General features: G+C 40.4%; 2 protein-coding genes across 2 annotated transcripts in view; one reads left to right on the top strand and one right to left on the bottom strand.

The window, feature by feature from the left end:
- The window catches only part of fgf11b (fibroblast growth factor 11b), a 30,073-nt gene extending 15,996 nt beyond the window's left edge, over nt 1-14,077 (bottom strand). Inside the window, exon 1 of the mRNA XM_079566181.1 lies at nt 13,068-14,077. Coding sequence (XP_079422307.1) covers nt 13,068-13,260 — 193 coding nt within the window. The 5' untranslated portion in view covers nt 13,261-14,077. The remainder of the gene's footprint in view (nt 1-13,067) is intronic.
- Nucleotides 1-22,175, top strand: part of LOC306970234 (uncharacterized protein) — a 149,672-nt gene that overhangs the window by 21,780 nt on the left and 105,717 nt on the right. The window lies entirely within an intron of this gene.

Raw genomic sequence — 22,175 nt, 5'->3', positions numbered from 1 at the left:
GGCCCAGGGTATTTCCTGCCGTGTGCGAGGGGACTACGCTGTCACTACTGGGACACGTGTGGGCCTGAGTGACAGAAAACACTGGCTGATCCAGGTCAGTGGGTTGTGGGTCAGGCTCTTTGTGTACAGGTTCTGTCAGCGCAGAGTTGACTCATCAGCTGGCCCATTCCCTGCTGACCAAAGCCCACATGATCATCAATGTGACCATGGGGGAGAGACCGGTGTGACATTACTGTAAGATAACAGCACGTACTCTGCACTGAAATGGCCAAAGATAAATCACAAAATGCCAGCTGGTCCATATTTAATGTAGAAGTTCAGAGTAGCAGGATTATAGTTCATTTGCTTTTCTCAGTACCACCTTTTATAAAGTGAGGTTCTTTCAGTTATTTGCATTCTGCAGCTTCACTTTTCTAATGTTATATTTATATTTAATATTTGGTTAACCTCAGATTTTGAAACTTGAAAGAGTGATTAAAGGGCCTATCTCACTTCTGAGACGTCTTCTCAGTTGCGGAGATCTCTCTGTGACTTCTCTGCACCATCACGTCTCTTCAAGATCTTCTTGGTTTTCGGCCGGTCTTGGAGACATTATAGTGACATCACAGAAACGTCTCACAGGTTGCGGACAACAAAGTGTCCGAGACGTCGCCACAACAGCTTGAGACCACACGGAGACTTAAGAAGTCTCTGCGCAGTCTCCGCTAAAATCAAACCTGTTTGTTTTTACCGCAACTCCCTGAGGACTTGCCTTATCTCTGAGTAATGTCACAGAGACATCTCCGTGACCAGCGGAGTCGCCAACAGGTCGCCAACAAGTTTCCTGGCCAGTGATGGCCAGGAAATTTATTTAGATTTTGCCTATTTAGCCATGAATCATATTTTTTATGACTTCCGCAGACCATAAAAGCCTGTGTTACCAAGTTTCACAAAGTGCCACACTAAAGTCATTATTCACGCCATACTCAGTGGTGGGAAGCTGCCATTGTAGCCGCCCCTGGAGTAGACTGATGAAAGCAAGTCTGCCAGTCTGTGCCCGTTTTTAGTGGAAGGGGAAGCACCCAGAGGAAACCTACGCAGACACGGGGAGAACATGCAAACTCCACACAGAAAGGCCCCACCCGGCTTGCTGTGAAGCGCGAGTGCTAACCGCTGCAACATCATGCTGCCCATACTGTACATTAACGCCCATATATACACTGGGCCTGGGCAACGTATATATTTTTATGTGTGAAATGTCTGTGTACAGTGCAAATAAGATAATGTTTGTTTTATTGTTTTACTCAGCTAAACGTTGAAAGAAATATATTTTTATTTGACAATATGTTGCATTAAGCGTTCATGTGTGCATGACAATTTAAATATTAATTGCTGTGTGTTTTGTATTACATCCTGTTACACACAACACGCAATGAAATATTCATTATCTGCATGTTGGCTATTTATAATCTCTAGTTGTTTCAGCAGAAACCTGACAGCACCAGAAGGTGAGTCAGCTTTGGTTTTGGTACATTTCTCATCTTCAAAGTTTGGATAGGAAAGTCTTTCATGGTACAATAAAGTTATGTAAACAGAACCGTATGTGCATGTTTTAACAACAGTCCAATCACCTCACCGGTTGTGTTTATTAAATTGGGCTGCGTGCTAATCCCAGCTCTGCCTCTCTCACTGCACGCTCTACACAGGGATGCCCCTCATCAATTTACATTCAGCACTGATAATCACTTTGAAAATCACCTGGGGGAGACTGGAGCCTAATCCTACAGCCATGCACACTGCAATTATGTGTCTCTGAATAAATGAGGTCAATGCACATAAGAACCCAAGGTAATCGCTTCATGCATCAGACTGCCATCAAGGACACTTAAATTCTGCACTGCCGGTGTAATTGCTCTGAAAAATAAGCAGTAGTTGGGGTTTTTATCACTAATCAGTGGAGTGTGTGGCCCAGTGTTGGTTATCGTTACGTTAATGTCCTAATCTGCCTTGATTTGTGCCCACTGTGTCACTGGCTCCGCTCGCGATAAGGTTGGGGGTAATTACTGGGGCCCGCTTCAATGCCCGGCCAAGGGCATTTCCTCCTCTTGACTGACCGATCCCAACAACACGGGCTTTCCCAGTTGTATGTATTAGCAGGACTCCCCAAGCACTCATACGGCTACATTTAGAGAAAACCACATGATCCTCTTGCTGTAAGGGAAGGAAAACAGCATACAGCAGATACAGTATGACAGTATTTCAATATTACCTTATCTATTCTCTATCAGTTTTTCTCCTCCTTTCTTAAATTCTTCTGGTAGCTTCAGTTAGCTTTAATGAAGCAGGTTTTCTAGGTTTTTAAGATTTTCCCATTGTATTTTATTGCCTTGGATAAACAATAATATCTCCCCTGGCAAATGTAACAACCCAATGTGGCCCTTGGGTCAAAAGGTTTGTCCATACCAGGTATAAATAATCCTATAAACCCGTTCAAGTGTAATAATCAATATTAGATACCTATTTAGTTTTGCCAAATGAGAATATTTAATATATTGGAATCCCCCTTTAGACAAAACACAAAGCATGTTGTAACCAAGACAAACTTGATCCGTAATGAAAATGAGAATATATAGCATAAAGGGAATTTTCTTTGAACATTGACAAACACCTGTACATGTGAGGGGCCATACAGTGTAAAAGAATAGGAGCAGTGTGTCTCTGGTGTGGAGCTAGATTCTACTTCTAATAAAAGGAGAACATAGTTTCCTGTCTTTTTTCCCTTCTCTAAACTGGGCCATGTGCTCCACAGAGCTGCTAGTAATTATCAACCTGGTGGGAAGATACAGAGAGAACAAGAGGACAAGGGATAGAAATGCTGAGAGATGGAGAAGGTTTTATGCAATTCCCAGAAATGATCAAGTACTACTCAAGTCATCTTGTAAAATGTAAATTTGAAAATCCAACGGGGCTATGATGGTATGCCCGAAGCCGTACCTTGATTTGTCGGTAAGGTGATAAGGGTTGGAAAATCAGATTTTATCACTACCATTTACATTTCCTTTTATTAATATGGCTCCTCTTATCATTTCCTAATAAATAGAAAATAGGCTACATAATGTACATGTAGTTTTATATTTCAATTGAATTGCTGCATTCTCACTTTCTATTTTTTTTAATGTAATTTTATTTAAAATATGAACAAAAGGAAAGAGAAAAACCCACCCCCATCCCACCTCCTCTCCACAAGAAACAAAAAAACTAGACCACAATAGACATACATAACATCAACAACAACAAAAGCATGTTGAGAACTAATTATTTTACTGTCCCTTATGGGGATGCACTGTTCAAGGGCCAAGTGATGTAAAATTGTGGGGGCTGATGTCAGTATTTAAAGGGCTGGGATTTCTGATGAAAATATGTATTGACCGATATGATCATGATTTAATTTCTAATACCAGTTTTCAAACACCTAAACTGACTTTGGTTGATTTGGTTCATTTAAACTCATGCCCCTAGAGGCCATAAGCGCCACTGTTGCAGCATGTTGCGTTTTTTTACTCATTAATTGTCTGTGAAATAAAGTAAATACTACGCTGACAGAAAAGACAAAGGGAGAGAGGGATGTTGTACATCCAATTACACAATGGAGATGTTTTTTCCACTCAAACTTGGCTGTTAATACTGTTTAAGTGGCGCTAGCCGGCAGTTAGCTTTGCCCGTTAGCCCGTTAGCTTCTTTTTTTTGCCCGGTGGCAGCGAAGTTGCCAGAGACATTAACACTTGTATTACCCCCAGAGGGACTACGAAAAGCATTTATTAAGGTAAACAAGTTACTGAGTACTGCTTTAAGTTCAAAATTTTAAAAATGCTAGTAATGGTTATGTCTTCTTACCATTTGCACTTATATGAGTTTAACTGCAAGTATTATTTATTTATTTATTAATTGATTTGGTTCATTTGATAAGGACAGATACAAATATATACAAACTGTAACGTAAATCGGCTGTATGTATCATAGAAGCAGAAGTTAATTTGCAGCACTTGTCCCAGGATTGGCTTACAAAAACGGTTGAAGGTACAAAGCATGTTTAAAGGGGATGAGAAGACAATGACATTTACAGACACTGAACTCAAAAGAAGACAAGGACACAACTCTAAACATGAGTACAATGCTGCTGTTGCTGCTGCTTCTGGTGGCACATTCTGCACGTTTTTTTTAAAGATACCAAATCCCGTCAAAGATTTTTAATTCAGCAGGGAATAAGTTCCTGTATGGGGAAGAACAGTCCTGAGAAATGTACCTCAGCTGCACTGCCTCCCTCTATATATTAAAGTTGCAAAGTTATGGGTTTGATATCGGCCAGATCTACAAACATTTGGCTGATAGTTGATGTTTTACTTTGTGCCTATATCAATAATATCAGTCATATCTGCCTGAACATTGTGCTTTTTCCCCAATACTTTTATTGATGCTACTTCATTGTGCTGTATTTATAAGAAATAAGAAAAAGAATAAGAAAACACACAAAGAAACTAGTGCCACCTCCAGTATCTTACCTTGCTTAAATAAATATTGAGCCGTGACAATGACATGGTTCACAAAGTGCTGCTCTGTTACCTGTGCTTATTAATGCTGCTGACATGTCAAACAGAACGGACACAGTCACATGTGCTTCATTAGCATTGGACAGGTGCATCTCACTGACAAGTTCACACAGGAGACACAGCGCTGTTCCATAATGTATTAAACACTTCATGAGGGCCACATGGAAAAACAGCCACGCGATACAAGCACACCTCATGTATCCTTATTCCTGCAGACCTGCCAGGCCAGCAGCGACACAAATGCACATAATGAATTTATGCACAACAACCAACCACAAAAATCCCTTCGCGTTCCCAGGAGGGTCCCGAGCAGTCAGATCGAGTGACGATCACACAGGCAAACAAACAACTGGAGGGGCTTCAGTTTGTGGACAATAAAGAGTTTCAAATTTAGGCTGGGATTGATGATGTGCTTTTCCTCTTGCGTCAAAGTGGTAAATATTCAGAGGAGATTAGCAACTTGGCAGGAAAATGGAGGGATTCAGTATTACAGAAAAATGTGTACAATTTGTGCAGTGTCGGGTATTAACGGAATCCATGTACAGCATACATTTTTAGCTTCATATTGCACAACATTATTAGAAAATAACTTTTAAAATGACCTGTTTTCCTCCTAAAATGAGATAAAGATTTAAGTAATGCACATGTAGTTAGTACTAGTTGCCTTGTGACTACATACTCTGATTAGGCAAAAAGGCAAACTACTTTACTTTGATATTATGAGGCAAGTATTCAGTATTCTGTAACTAGATACAACTACCTACTAAACAAGTAGTCTCCCCAACTCTTGATATATCTGAATTAAAGCAGAACTAAGTAACTCATGCCCCTAAAGGCCATAAGTGCCACTGCAGGTGTCGTAGTATTGTCCGTGAGAGTAAATGCTACGCTGACAAAGGAAGAGAGGGATATTGTACATTGTGCCACAACTCAATGACACAATGGAGATTATTTTGGCTGTGAACACTGCTAAAGTGACGCTAGCCTGCAGTTAGCTTTGCCCGTTAGCCTGTTAGCTCTTTCTTCGTGATTCTATTAGTGTGTATTGCGCCTGCGACCCGGATGCAGGGAAGTTGCAAGTGTGGTTTTCTGGAGACACCAAGGGGAGATGAAAGACCCCCTAATCATCCTATTAACTCTTGCATTACCCCCAGAGGGACTATGGAAAGGATTTATCAAGGCAAACAAGTTACTTAGTTCTTCTTTAAAGTGTGTATGCATGACATATACAGCATTCGCTCATGAGTAAAAGTAATATCTTACACCATGAAACTCTGTAAAAGAAATGCTAAAGAGAAATCTACTTGGTGCCTACAGAAAATGTGTACCTTGAATCATAGACCTGTCTTACTTTGTGTTGTGTGTCGTAATTAATATAGTGAAAACTAAAGAATATTCTTATACTGTATGCTGTTGAAATCCACACCAGCTGATAGTAGATAAAACTGGTAGATCTGTATGTTATGCAAACAGACACTAACATTTTGTTGCACGCAAATGTGACATGACATCAGTGGCAAAAAGGCAAAAGTTTCTATTGATCCAATCCGTCCAGACCAGATTTACCTGCTCCGAAGCCACAGCGAAGAACTGTGTTACACATATAACACAACCTTTTTTAGACCAACGGACTGACACATTTGGGGTGACATTGCCGTCAGCCAAATGTTTGTTGCGTTGGTCTCTTGCGATGTAAACCAGTTTTCAACTAAATGGTGGTTTACAGCAACAGCTCAGTCTACTAGCTGCACCAAGTCACTGAACACTGCTTTTTATCCCGGCTTTAGTTTTAACACCGTTTGCCTATCGTTTTTCCTTTCATCTACACCGCAAAGATTGAGAAGAGGAGAAGAATAGGAAGACTTTCGAGTTGGGCCACCAGCAGTTCCTAAAGCAATAATAACACAATGCTTTAAATCTTCCGGCAGTAAACCGAGCGAGGGCTGTTGGTTCCAAGTAATCACATGCTGCCATATTGCTAGTGTGAAAACTGCATAAATTTATATGATTCTGTAGCCATTACTGTCCGGTCGCCGTACTCATGCGATTCATATTCGTGTCCTCCTCTCAACATGTCTGCCACTTGGTGTTTCCGCTGTCTTTCTCCTGTTGCAGCTTCGGTTTGTCCTTGTCATCTTTAATAAAGCCACCCACATATTTAATTTAGCTGCATAGTGTGGGAGGTTAAGGTGCGCTCTTTGGGACAGTCAGTCAAGAGGGGGGGGGGGTTGTTTTATTGTGCACACATCCATTCGCTGGCCCACTTAGACTGAGACTTACGGTCATTGTCAACACTCTGTCACCTCTGACTTAGTATCTGATCTAATCTCTCACAAAAACAAGCCCCCCCTTATGTGAGTTAATTTAAGGAGCTTTGACAGCCCAAAGACACGGCGCTAGATACATCTTAAAATTAAAATGAATTACGTGGCCCTCTAATCTTGGGTTTCCCAGGCAAAGTCGTGTTGGTGTTTGTAATCTCTGTCCTCATCTTGTATGCTATTAAGAGCTCACCAGCTGTACCCCTCTCATTTGGTACCACATATTTAGAAGGTCTGATGAAATAAGGGTTAGAGCGGAAAATCCCTGGTGCTGTGGTGACCTTAAAAGCAATCAAGCGTTGGCCAAAAACTCTACTGCAGTTTGGAAGTGTGTCTTGTCGGTTGTACATGCAAAATGGCCAGGCTAGTCCTGTTTGCACTAAATTATTCAGTTCTACGCTGTACTTGACATAAGCGTTTATATAATTGCATTTCTACGTGCAGCAATCTGGTATTTTGTAGTGGTATGATTTTGAAGTTGTTCTTTGTGGAAATAAAAATATATGTTTTTTTTCATTATCACTGTTGTCAAATTTAAGGAATCTGTGTTGCAAGAAATAGTATAGATAGAAAATGTGTAACTGAAGGACTCAGATGAAGTGTCAAACAGAGGTCAGTGCAGAGCCTTTAGTGTTAGGAATGTCGTCCTGTTTGCTTTATAAATGTGAGATCAATTCATTTGATGTGTGCCCCATTGCTTGCCCCCTGGAAATCAAACATGAATGGCCGGAGACCATTATTATTGGCATGGCTTATATCAGAAAATAGTCATTGTGGCTATTACACAAATGAAAGTGAAGAGGTCAAAGTTGCCTATATTGAGTAAAATACATTACATGCAGGACCTTTTATGATTCTCATGTTTTGGGAAACAACAAAGGCTGATCTGTCATCAAGCAGACTTGGGACCCTGGGGCACAGACTTGGGATTTGTATTTCCATTACAATCATTTTTGTCATTTGTATTTTGAAAATCAAGATTCAGTTCACATAGTCCACCTTTTAAATATGTTTTGGAGCAATAATGAAAATGCTTAACAAGCTTTTCACAATATTAGAATCAATGGAGATGACATATTGACTTGTTTGCGACATATGTCATATCTTGTTATGTATTATAATAACTATAGTCTTTACGATTTACTAATTGCGTCACTTCTAATTTTGATTTGAGGTGACTTGTGCCTTGTGAACCTCGGCATTGGGAGACAGACTTTATATGTTTCATCATCACTGAAGTAAATGTTAATTGAATTACTCATAAATCACTTTAAAAAAAATGTGTGCGAAATAATGAATTTATCATTTTAAAAGCTAACCGGACTTGCATAATTAACAATGCGTCAGAACAAATGTTTATTTGACATTACTGCCTGAGAAATGCTCATCTTGTTGTGGCTTTGGTTGTTGCACATCAATTACGTCAATTAAAACATTTTGAAGTGGCACAGTGGCTGCACGCCTACTCAGAAACAACAGCAACAGCACCCTACTAATAAGACCGACTCTGACACTTTGAATTGACCTGCTTTACACTTTTTTAAAAAAGTGCTTAATGCTTCTGGTAAAGCACTCTGCAGAGACAGTTAATATCGAGCCGCATGATTTCTGCGCTTCATCTTCTTCTCCACATGCCGCTTTTTATACAACAGACTGATTCACCACCCACCTTTACTTAATCTCACTGCCATCTCCATCTACTTAGCTTTTGTCTATAATGTACCCCGACTACCTTACGACAATATTGTTCTGTGTGAGTTTTCCAAGCTTTTCATCATATTGAAATAATAGCTTTTTACCGGTTTAATGCTCTCATTGTTTTAGTTTTATAGTCTTATTCCTACCCCTATAATAAACCTTTAAGGTGTGGCGAGATCAATCAGAAAAGAGCTTGTGTCTTGGCAAAAATGATCGCACAGAAAACAAACTGTCCATGCTAAATTCATCCATTATATGAAATGAAGGAGCTTGTGACCTCTGGTGAATGTTTGTGACTATAATAGCATTACCCTTGATACAACTATAACCACATATGAGACAAATTTGATTGAAAATATTGCAAAGTAGCAGCACCCCTCTCAGTAATTATCAGTCATTATGAGCATGTTTGGCTCATATTTGTCATAAGTTTGTCTCTGGTACAGTATAGCATTGAGTCTTTGTAATTGCTTGAAGTTATTCATGTGTGTAATTGGGTCAATATGGTTTGGAGAAACGAGAGTAAAACCTTGAATGCAAATCGCAACCTCTCTCTGTTTCGTAACAAAATTAGCAACCATTTAGCGCACACACACTGCTACTGTGCGTTATTCGCTGCGTTCGCCGAGGCTCTCCCCTCTCTCTCGCCGTCCGTGTCTCCCTCTGACCCTGCCACAGTCAGTAAAGTTCGGATGGGGAGCTACCTAACACTGCACAGTCTGATCAGGTGTTGTCGAGTAAGCGAGTTTGCAGGTTTGCCCTGATCTCCCGGGGTCAGCTTAATGCTATCCTCTGCTGAATCTCTCCTTGTAACCCGGTCCGGCGCTTGGCCAGCCCGGGACCTCCGCTTGTGCACTCCCTATCGATGATGGGCCCGTTTTTTTTTTTTTGGGGGGGGGGGGGGGGGGTGAGTGGGGGGAATGCTGCTGACAACATACTACAACGTACCGCCATGCCAAACAGCCCACTCAATTCTCAGGGATGTCAAGCTGTGCACTTACATCCGATGCTGAGAGGTGCCTTTCCGCTTGGATATTTATATTGCTACCAGCACCAGTTGTTTTGTGGCTGGACAGAGACAAGAGGCGCGGGGGTGGGCGGCTCAATACCGCCCCTCCTTGTTTTCTCCAAGTCAGATTTCACCTTGAACAAACTAAGAGGCTGATTATCGATTAATCACTATACATTAATGAGCTGAATTGATCGGAAAAGAGGGCAACGGTAAAGATTCTTGTCAGTGGTTCAGAGGGATTTTCCGAGTAACAGGGCTGCTCTGAGAATTTTGTTTTGATATTTGATGACTGCTTATTGCAGTAACGTTACTACAACATTCTACTGAACCATTTCAACACAATATTTTCCATCAGAGTAAACAAAAATCATCCAATCGTGTCAAAACACTTGGACTATAAGGTTAAAAGTGGACAAAAACAGAAAATATGACCAAAACAGAAATTAAAGCAATTCTAAGTAACTTGTTTACCTTAATAAATCCTTTTCATAGTCCCTCTGGGGGTAATAAGTGTTAATGGGATGATTGGAGGGTCTTTCATCTCCCCCTGATGTCTCTGGCCAGAAAACCACAATTGCAACTTGACTGCCACCGGACCGGAGCAACCAATACACACTAATGGAATCACGAAGAAGAAGCTAACAGGCTAACGGCAGCTAGCTGTGAACTAGCGCCACTTGAAACAGTATTTACAGCCAAGAAAAAAAAATATTTCCATTGTTTAATTGGATGTACAATATCCCTCTCCCCCTTCGCCTTTTCTATCAGCGTAGTTTTTACTCTCACGGACAATTAATAAGTTAAAAAAATCGCAACTTGCTACCACCCCTGCAGTTGCGCTTATCGCCTTTAGGGGCAACAGTTACTTAGTACTGCTATAAGTTGCCTTGCATTTTTCTTGAGACTGCGTTTGCAAAACAAAATGTGTAAATCTCATTCAGATGTGAAGACCACTGTAGTTTTGCAATATATCTTGGCTTCTTCCGATATAGATATTGTGTCGATTAATGCTGCAATATATTTATTTACAAAGCCTTTGGACTGTTTTTTGTCTAGTGCTTGTTCTGTTGTACTATTATTATCATTATTATCATTATTATTATTCATAGCGTTATTTATTTTTCAGCCCTGTTGTGCAGTCTGCGTTGAAGAAATGAGAAATGCCGTGCCTCGTGAAAGCTTATTGGAACTTATGTTAAGGTTCGTCTTTATCCTCTCACTTGCCCTTTACTTTATGACCGTTGTAAATAGAGCTCGTCTGCATTGACGCTAATATGACAGCAGTGTGAAAAAGTAACTCGAAATATACCACAGGAGAGGGTTGCGGCAAGAAGACTGTCACATTAAATATTTTATGCTTTTATTTTTACACATAGCTAGTTAATGTGTACGTGGAAGAATATTAGTGCTACTGGCTGCATGTCCTCTCTGTGTCCCTAATAGATAAATAGTTAATCCACCCCCAAAGGAAAGTGCACCTCCCTGAGTGCTCAGACTGCGTCTCTCAGGCCAAAAAACTTTGTCATTGATGATGCTAAATTACTGTGGTGACAGTTATCACAGAGCTGCTGTTCAGTGTAACAGTTTGCCCTCTGCCATAAGGAGAGCAACTTAAGATGTTTTAAAATTATTTTTAAGCAACTTTTTACAAACATGTCCCCTTAAATCATCAATGTACTTTAAAGCTATTGAATGGGAGAAAATAACTGTTTTCTTACTATTTTTATTCCCAGTGTTTAACATTTTTTGTATGAGTTCTTTGTATTTTGCACTCTTTATAATATTGTGATGGACCCCATGAAGGCTAGTTTCGTCCCTCGTGGGGGGATCCTAATAACAAAGAAACAATTTTAAGTCTTTGTCCTGACTTAGACTCGTAGCTGATCTTTGCTGAATGTGAATTTATCTACATTATTTTCTGCATATTAAGTAAAGGTTAAGATGTACTTTATTATAATATACTGTATATATATATATATTGTGTTATATATTTTTTTAATATATTGATCAATATATGTATTTATTTTATCTATTAAGCAATGAAAATATCAGTTCCTGCTATGATAAATATTATTTATTGTGTGATTAAGCAGCTCTTGACTACATCTAGTGGTATGGAATGATTTTGCAGGGATAATGTTACTCTATGTCACTCTTAACTGTAAAACTGTACAAAAACAACTTTGAGTTTTTTATAGTTTGAACAGCTCCCTCATTTGTGCAGTATGTGGTTTAACCAGAATAAATGTCATATATTATCTATAGTCGCAGGATTTGGATGGGATTAGTTGGAATGTAAATCCTTCTTGTTTGGGATGAATTGTTTCTCGGAAAGCACATTATTTACCGTCTGAGGACGTGCAGAATTAGTACATACGCCAAAAAACATCCTGTACATAACTGGAAACAGATCTTTTCAAAGAAACGCTGTCTTACCAAACTCATCATTTGATATGTCAGTAAATGGCTTTTATTTGGCATCAGAATTATAGAGCTGCTGCAAATACAGGATTAGTGTTATTACTTTAAGATTAGAATGTATTAAAAAAAAATGCTCGCTTCATACATTATATTGAATACATTCGAAAAGGAACAGAGTGCTCTACCAATACATTTTCTAACCATTAACCATTTTAAAAAAATGCTAAACCCCCAAATGAAACCAAAGTCCTCATCATCTACGGTGCACGGCTCGCTCATCATTCTCACGTTCAATCTGCTTAGATGCAGTGTTTAGCTGCAGGGGTTTGAGCAGGAGGAGGGGGTCCGCCAAACTCCCTGTTTCTTATCCAATCAGCCATGAAAGCATGTGGCCTCTTTATGATAGATGTTTGTTCAGCCTCAATTCTATAGAATGCATAACTCATCTGCTGCATACAGCAATTATTGTGCTTGAATACAGGAAGAAATAGTTGCTGTTAGACAGTAAATACCTGAGTAGTTATAGTGCAAAAATGATTCATGCCATCACTATTTGTCGTGTCCATAATTTGCATATTGGACTAACGGGTGAAAGAACCAACAGAAAACAATGGCTGGGCCCTTCACAAAGCGCTTCTTCATTTTTCTTTCCCATTGAAAAGTTGATGGGTGTTGAAGGAAGTGTGACGTGGTGCCTGCTTCACAACATTATCCAATAAAACCTTAAAGAGACAACTGGCCTCGAGACTGCAGAGACTTGTGATCTCACTGGGGGGAAATTAGATAGTTTGATGCTTTAGCTTTTGCTAGGAACAATACAGGACAAGCTTTCATCGGTCCAGTGTCAGGGTAGACTGAATGGACGTCACCAAAGACAACAGAATGACCAAAACTATTCATCTTACTTTTGCTATATTAGGGCATCACAATCTCCTGCGTGTAATGAGCCTCATTTTGTGTGACGTCAGAAACCTCTAATGTAGTGAGTGGATCGTCATTGGCTGGAGGAAGGAGTGCGTGGTGACTCACCTGGGCGCTTTTCGTTGCGCCCTTTCCGACCCCCGCACAGGCGCACTTTCGAGATGAGGACCAGGATCTGCTTCTGGCACAGGGACTTGTTGCTCTTGGGACAGGGCTTGCGTTTGCTGGCTACCGGTCGGTTGGCGTGGTCGTCCTTGACTGCCCGTTTCTGTCTGATGAGAGAGCTGGCGAGAGCTGCCATCTTCCCCCCCTCTCACCTTTGGGAGTGGGGGGGGGGGAGGGGGGGGGGTTCCGTTGAACTACCCTCTGCTTTTGTTGTAGTTTGGCTTTTTTGCTCTTCTTGAAGGAAAAAAAGCAACAACTTGAATATACAGGGGCTTTTAGTGGATCCCTCAGAAGAGTTGAGTGTTTAGTTGTTGCAAGAGCAAGTTCACCTGCAGCAAAACGTAAAGGCTCCCCTCTGACTACGGAATACAAATCACTGACACAGAAAGAACACAAAAAAAGTTCTGCAGTCACATCTTCGGTTCAGAAGCAGAGCAAGGTTAGAATGACTTTAAAAAACCTAAGGACGCAGTCATCCATCTACCCTTCCTCCCCGCTCATCTTTCCAAATACAAATTCCCTCATCAACTTGTACAAAAATTTGCAAAATACCTACTGTAGCCTACTTATCAAAGGCGAGTTGTTTTAAAATAATTTACATATAAAAACACCTCTCGTGAAGTTAAGTGGATTCATCTTGGATGCTAGGAAGCTCTTAATAAACAGTTTGTCACCATTTGTGCAGTCCACGGAGGTCCAACTTTGCCTCCCATCTAAAAGCAGCGGCATGGAACGCTGAGCGGAGATCCCGTGCGGTAATCCGAACGTGTTAGATCCAGATGTGGAAGAGCGGCCGCGGCGTGTGTCGGAATGCAGCCCGGCGCGGAGCGGAGACATGGACACACGGGGGGGAGCGATTCCTCTTTCCTGCCTTTTCCGATGGCATGCTCTTTTTTTTTTTTTCCCACAGTCCTGGCCGAGCCCCCCCCTGTTACTGCCGCCGCTCCTCCCCCTCCTCCTCATCCTCCTCCTCCTCCTCCCGTCCCAAAGTCAGCGAGTGGTTCGCGAGGAGTATGTGTGCGCGGATCCCAGCAGCCACCATCAGTAGAGGTGACATTCATAAGAGGGGAGGGGGGGGGGAGAGCGAGTAGGGGGGGGGGGGGGGGGGGGGGGGGTCGGGAGAGAGAGAAAGGGGTGGGTGCAAGAATAAGCTGGGGGTAAAAAAGAATGGAAACGTAGCGGAGAGGGACATGCAAGTTCACCCCCCCCCCCCTAAAAAAAAAAAAAAAATCAAAGCACCACAAATGCTGCGAATTTGTTCCACTTTTGCCTCAATGAAAAGCCCTCCATCATGTAAGAGACAGAGTGCCCCGGGGATGGAGACTGGTGAGAGTAGTGCTTAAGGTGCACATTGTGACACTTCTGTCTCTCTGATAGGAACATTTTCAGCTTTCCCTCAGATACAGAGAGGTGGGTGCCCCATTTTTGCCCGTGTACGTCTGCCATATTCAAGAAGTCAAGCAGGCAGAAAAGTGAGTGCACTATTTTTGGGTGAAAAATCAATACGGTGTTAGATGTGGGAAGTTGACTATGAATTCTGTTTTTTTTTTTTATAAACCTGATGTCATTGTGTCAAGCTGCCTACACGTTTAACAAAGCAAAATTTAGAGACGGAGGAACATTTTCACATAAAAATAACTAGTCAGTTCTGGTGTTTGTGAGTCGTGGGATAAGTACCAAGCTTGACCAGTGCAACGAAGTGAAGTGGGTCTAAAACCTGCTGTTCAGAGGCGACCAATCACATGCATCATTTAGAATAGCTGTGTATTGTGATTATTTGGGCAACATCACCGTGAAATCACCGTTGACTTTTTTGTTGTTGTGATTTATTGTTAGCCAATAAAAAATTGTGTGTAGAGTAGAGCTTGTACATCTAACACTTTGTCTTGGCCACAATCATACATCCTGCTTTATTTTGTAACATTGTGAATGTAGCTTCTAGTTTGGGACATTGTATTATTTACCCGAGATTTGATTTTGGCGAATTGACCAATCACAGAAACGTATTGGTCCATTCTTATCAAAACAAACATGGTGTGAATTGTTATGAATTGAAGATCGTGTGTGAGAAACTGCCCCTTCTTCTGACAGGTTAACAGGCAAAGCAATAAAGCTAATTAGAGATGAGAGTAGTTCTAACGTTTACTCTGAATTATACAAGGTTTTTATCTTCGGTATTGGAGTGATAAATGACTGTGATTGAACCATCCTAAAAGCAGACGATGGAAATTGTTGGCTATGATATGAGAGAGATTCCATCCAAAAAATGATTAGGATCTATATATATATATATATATCTCCATTCATCCCTAAAATAAACATACATTAACATCACATATTAAGATGTGCCCTCATTTGCATATAATGATATTGATATTGAGTATCTTTATAAATAATTTGGTAATGTTAGCAAAAAAAAAAAAAAAAAACAGTTATACTTGCGATTTCTAATATGCAGGTCATGGTTGCCGGATATCAGCGGCCATAACCACCCAAAAGGTTTTTAAAAGCTGCTCAAAACATATGTGACACAGCTACATTTTTCTATTGTATTTTACTAGTTTATAGTGACAAGTAAATGGTCTCAATTTATACAGCACATTTCTGCCTACATTAGGCACTCAAAGCTCTTTACAGCAAGGAACCACTCACCCATTCACACTCTCATTCGTCAATAAATGTGCACAGACACTGGAGGCAAGGTGGGTGAAGTGTCTTGCTCAAGGACACAACGACAGTGTACACCTTCAGGAGGCGGGATTTGAACACTCATGAGACAACCCACTCTACCATCGGCGCCATTGTCGCCCCAATGATGCTGCTGGACCATCCCTTTCTCACTGAAAGAAAAGCTTTAATTTAAAGGTTTGTCCCTGAAAATAGTGAGTTTTAGAGTTGATTTTACATAGAAAACAGCACAGCCAAAACCCACGGAAAAGCTTAAAAAGCTGATTAATTCCCCGGGATTACCACGGACCTGGCACCCCTGATGCAGAGTGACATTACATCTTGCATGTTGTCGAAAACTTACTCAGTACAAAACTATACTATATATCCTTCCTTTGTGCATTGACACGTTTAAACAATGTACAAACAATATGGTATCATCTATCCTTTTATCTTTGCTTAAACGTCAGCTCTTTTTGGATGTTCCTGCAAACGTTTTACCAAGTGACGTCTAACTGTCTAGTCAATACTCCCACACACGCAGTTGTAACCTCTGCCTCAACAACACAGCCTGCCTCGCTCCACACAATTTCTTTTATGAAGCTCAAAGCAAAAATGACATTGTCCCCCTCCAAACTGCCATTTAGTGTCAGCCCCCGCCGACTGTTGGCTTACACTAACCCTGACAGAAACATGAGGCTGGACAGATTGAGTTAGACAGTGAACCAATGCAGCCAACACGCACTGGCACCATTTACCTGCATAATGGCTCCACCAAATAGGCTTGTTATTTAAAGTGATTTGGCTGTACTGTGGACCTGCAGTAGAGTGACTTTCCCAGAGCAGACAGAGAAGTAAGTTACATATACAGTTCTTTTGCATTTCACAGTGGGCGACGACAGTGCCCTGCAGTCAGACATTTTTCATCTTGTTAAATGCATTCAAGGGGCAGGTTCGAGCATTCGGCTTTAATAAGGGAGATTCGATTTACAGGAACGATTCAAAACAAGAACGAAACTGACTTTGGTTTAAAATTGTTCATCTAAAATCATTTACATAATCGGCCAACAATGATTCATTGGTTAATTTATGAACTATTTTATTACTTGAGGCAGTAAAAGTTGAAGTCAGTGGCACCTTGTGATCATAAGGTCTAAGATATTTGTGTCATAACTGGCCATTAAAAGCTCACATATTTCACAGTAGTTCATATAGCAGTGGATTAAAGATTGTGACAAAGAACTCTGAAACACAATCATTTCGCTCATCATTTCTGTGAATAAATGATTACAAGTGTTTTGAGCTATCTTGCCTCAAGGTACAGTACATCAATCTTAATCCATTAGCTTGATAAATTAAGACCTTTAATGTCCGTGGTGCATTTAATGCCATCATTAGCTGCTCTAAAAGTGTAACACAACTGGTCAGCAGCACCAAGAACATCTGGCCATCAACCCCTTGGACTCAAAGTCAATAAATCAGCTTATTAGACTCAATCAATCCACTTTTTATTTGCCTTCGCACCTCCTTCTCAAGCCAATTTCCGGGGAAACCCTGCCGTGGAAGCAGCTTGAAAACGCAAGGTCAATCCCAAATGTTTTTCTAACAATGCCGAGCAAGGTCAGTGTCAGTCAGGGCAATTGATTGACAGGTGACAGGGAAGATTGGGTCTCTACGGACAGCCAGCGGCCGAGAGACGGCGGGGGCGGAGACAGGGAAGACACAGATGTAATAACGCTCTTTGTACCGGCAGCTAAATGTATATTTATTTATGACATATCTGCTTTTGTAATAGGTCTCTGCCGTTTCAAATTCATCTCCATTCCCTCGTTAAAGAATCAATCTCCTAATGGACCCTACATACTCACATTGCCAAAGGTTGTTCTGCTTTCTTTTTTTCCTTTTCCTCAGCTCACAAGTACATGCCAAGTTACACCAAAAGAAAGCTAAGTGGAAATACTTTGGAACATTATGGCGTCTCAAGGTTAGGATATATTTCCATCATAGTAATTAAATTTGATGCCAAGAACTGAGAATGACTTCGGAGGTGTCACCTGTATGGAACATAACAAACCAAATATCCGTTATGTCGAGTTGTTAATCAGACTCATAAATGATATCTTATTTTAGCAAATGAGAAAAGTCAAACAGAGTTCAAATGGCGTTAAATATTCGCACTGGCAGCTATTTAACACTTCCCTTTATATTGCATCAGAACATGTTTAAGCCATCGCCCGCGTTTCTTTTGTAAATGAAAGACCCAAATCCGCTGTAATTCCAAATTACAAATATGACATAAAAAGGAAATGTTTCCATATTTGGCTTTCCTTTAGTGGTAATCATGTAAAGAGGGGATTAAATGCAAATGTTTTTTTGAAAAACAATTCTCCCTACCTACCATGCATGTTCATCGATTTCCACGGATGACAAGGGTGCTACAGGAAGACAGATGGAGGCTTTAATGTGTATGTAAAATGTTTTGTGTAATAGGCTTAGATACATTGCCTGGTTAAAATTCGTAATCTTTGCTCACTATGTGAGCTTGTGCTGCGCTCTGAACTGGTACAACCTAATACTGTATGACAGGCTCCGTAAAGTGCCACTGCTGTGATGTTGGGATGGTTTATAGGTTGCCTTTTTCTGTGAAGTCAAGCTGGACAATTTTCGTAACAGTCATATAAAGGATTTTCTCCCAAGCAGCTGCCAGACTTTCCACTAGCCTCAGCACACTCACTTATTTTGTCTGTACTATTTTCATTTACATAATGGTTTGAAACAATACACTCAATGTCGTCGTTTTCTTTTCTTTGACGTTGGTTGTAGCTTTTGTTATTTGTATGCTAATCTATCGGGGCAAAGCACAGGTTCTGCAACTTTCCATTAGTGCTACATAATATATTTCAAGTGACCCGGTGAATTGTAGCTTTTATTCTCATAAATGCTTCTAAAATGTAACTTTTGTTGACAAAATGTGCACACAGTTCAAGCCCATAACCCATTTTTCTCCTGTTTTGCAAAAGTAATTGTACACCAAATATGCTAACCAAAGTGTAAGTCCGTGAATGAAATGTGGAAAGGAGTATCTAGATTTTATACTGCAACTGACAAACCGCAGATGATTATATTGCCATGGTTTGTTTTTGAAATTACCTCAAAACTTCGCTTTCTTTTGGCATTTACCGTGTGTGACTATTTACTCAAACTGTTTATGAGACATTCTGTTTATACAGAAGCGTGTATCCAAACACTTATAAAGCCGGTAAGAGTGAAGCACAGCTAAACAATTGGCCTAGTTCTGTCTCTTTCTTCTTCCTGTCTTCCTCACTTCAGATGACAGGAGGTATTCTCCAGTAATCCCCCTCTATTATACAACCATGAGCAGTCTGACGTCCATGGTGTTTGAGCAGCATGAGTTCCCCCTTTTATATTCTTAATTCTGGACTTCCTGTAATTTGGCTATAATCAACAGAATTCAAAGTGTATGAGCGAGTGCGGCCCACACTAAAACACAAAGTCTTCAAGTGATACACAAGTAAAATCCTTCTGCACTCTTCCATTTTCTGACTTCTTGTCCAAAGTTATGACCATGGTCCTAATTCATTGTCCTAATAAATATTATCCTAATAAATTTGACCTGGTGTTACTTTTTTTTTTCTTAAAGCTGCATTATGCATTTTTTTATGCAAGAAAAGTTGATATCTATGCTTATTTGACCTTGAAGTGACCTAGTGGCTTCACTTTACTTTCCGTCACAGTGGTCTCTTGGACGCTCCAGGAACAATTGTTTGCAAGGTTTTCACTGCTGACGAACCCTCTCACCAGAAAACCCACAAAATAATTGATCCTGGAGCGTTGTAGAGACCACTGTGATCGAATGGAAAGGCGCCACGCTGACCACTCATACAGCCGCTGGGTCACTACATGGTCAAAGACACAAAAAATTCAGCTTTTTTTTCCGGATTAAAAGTTGCATAATGCACCTTTAAGTTGAGAGTTGAAACAGTTTAAAAGATGGTGTTCTGCGTCCTGTTAAGCAGCCCCATACCAGTGATATCTACTCCGCCTCTGCAAAGCAAATTATATCGGTATTACGCATCTAACACCACTTTTTTTTTGCTTTCTTTATCAAGAGCAAACATAAATGTGTTTAATATCCCATGGAGCTGCTGGGTTAGGCCAATCTAAACGCTGTTCTACCACTGCATTTTGTCTCTTGCCTGAGGGCCATGCTGCAGCAGGGGAAAAAATCACCTTAATCGTGACTGTACAAGTGGAAAAACTGTGGTTACATGCTGGTTCCAGAGTTTTATCTCTAATGCTTCTATTATATCCCACCTTTGCCATTTTTCTTGTATATAATTGATTAAAAAACAAAGCTTAACTAACACTGTGACATTCAAGGTTACAGTGCAATTATATTGGACAAAACATCATAAGTTAATGTCAAATGGAAATAACTCTCTTTTAGATAATGTTGTCAGTAAAGCTTTAGGCCATAGATTAGAAGGACTTGCGTAACATGAACTGTATTCAATCCCCAATCTCTTCACTGTCTTCATCCTTCATACCACTAAAAACAAACTGTTTATCAGATTATGTTCACCCCTGACACTGCGGATAATAAACAACATCAAAATGTTTTGGTCAAAGTAATTGCTCCCAGATTAAAACGAAGTCCAATGTCAAATTCCCACATCAAAGTGAATTTGTGGTATTGTTCAGTAAAATATAGGCCGATGAAGGCTGAGGGGTTGTTTGCTTATGATACAGCAATGTGCACAGAGTTCCACTTGGGACTAATGCTAGCTGTAATTCCAGCTAAATTAGGCGGAATTTACAGTTTTTCCCAGTCGCTTTGGCACATTTCTCAAATCAGAACTGATACTTTCAAAACGTCGATGGTATAAATATATATATATGCATTACTTCAAATGGTTCTGTGCAATAGGTGCTGTTATGTTATAGTCAGTTGTTTATGTTGTTGTGGAAATGCTTTCGTCAGGTTCTTAGCTGATTAGTTTGACTCTTAAAACATGCCGGTCCTTCATCGTATTGAGCAAAATGCATACACCAACATACATATACTGTTCTTGTAAATGCATTGAATTGAATTTTACTGTGCATTTAGACTGAACGTGTATGATCAGCGTCCACATGCTACCGCTGCCGTGCATGCCATCACAGCGGAGCCAGCAGAGACTGGATATGGCATTCCTCAGTGTATGGCCAGAGAAAATACTATATGTAGTGATATAGATGAGAATCTTTAGCCCAACAGAGAAGAATGTCAGAATGTGTGTAAGCAGCATAATGATGTTATTGTAGCTATGGTAGGATAAAAAGCCATTTATGCATTATTCTGTGATACATGTGATATATTTGTTTATATACACTGAAAATGCAATGAAGTATTTTGATGACCATGTTCATAAACAATGCTCCAAAACCACTGCATTCTGAGGGCTGCAACATGCTCACTGACACAAATACTTTGATTCACTTGCTAAGTATATTGAGCAGCTCTAACCTCTTGCATGCAATCCATTGTCATGTGGTCATCCCTGTTTGGGACAGGACAAAATGCAATCTGATTACGCTAGATTTCATAGCCTTACATGAACGTACAGCGGTGATGTAACTGCTAATGTTACTGCAGCTTGATGATATAGACGTGGGATTAGGTGAAAGCTGGCAGGCCCGCTGGGTGATCATGTGAGCACCTCCTATCACAGATGTTCCGCTGAATTAAGATCATAACGTTTCATGAAAGCTATAACTAACCAACTTCTGGCACAGAAACCACCCACCTGCTCTAGACAGGAAAGCCCTTTTATCAGAATGTGCGTATACTGTGAAACCCTCTCATAACTGAAGTCTTTGATGCTCTAAGATTCATACACTTTTATACCTGTAACCTGATTTTTATAAATGCACATAACACCTTCTTAGACCTTCCAACAGCTATTGCTTTACTGCTTACTGGGATGTGAATGTCGAGGCTTATACTGTATGTACAAGCCTGGGAGGAATAGAAGTAAAATGTTATGTGGTTCCCCTGTTTGAAGGTCGAAAGACACCACTTAGTTTAGTTCAGTGAAAATCATAATTGTCTAGTATGATTTGACTTATTGGCCATATCGTCAAGCCCTAATTTAACTCTGCCTCTCTCATGGGTGCATAATGGTGAAATGTGGGTAATACTAATAATGGGATAATTGGGGGGTCTTTCATCTCCCCCTTGTGTCTCTGGCCAGAAAACCGCAATCGATCAAAAAGTTGTGACGTTGCATTCAGCCCAAGAGCGTGCCATTGTGGAGGTTGAGTGATTAGTTACTAAACACCTTCTTTACTAAATGTAGGTTTGCAGTAAGAAGACAGTTGTTA

Source organism: Gobius niger, assembly GCF_951799975.1.
Source record: "Gobius niger genome assembly, chromosome: 11".
NCBI classification, from domain to species: domain Eukaryota; kingdom Metazoa; phylum Chordata; class Actinopteri; order Gobiiformes; family Gobiidae; genus Gobius; species Gobius niger.
The sequence above is the reverse complement of the archived record's forward strand: the minus strand, read 5'-3'. Positions and strand labels throughout refer to the sequence as shown.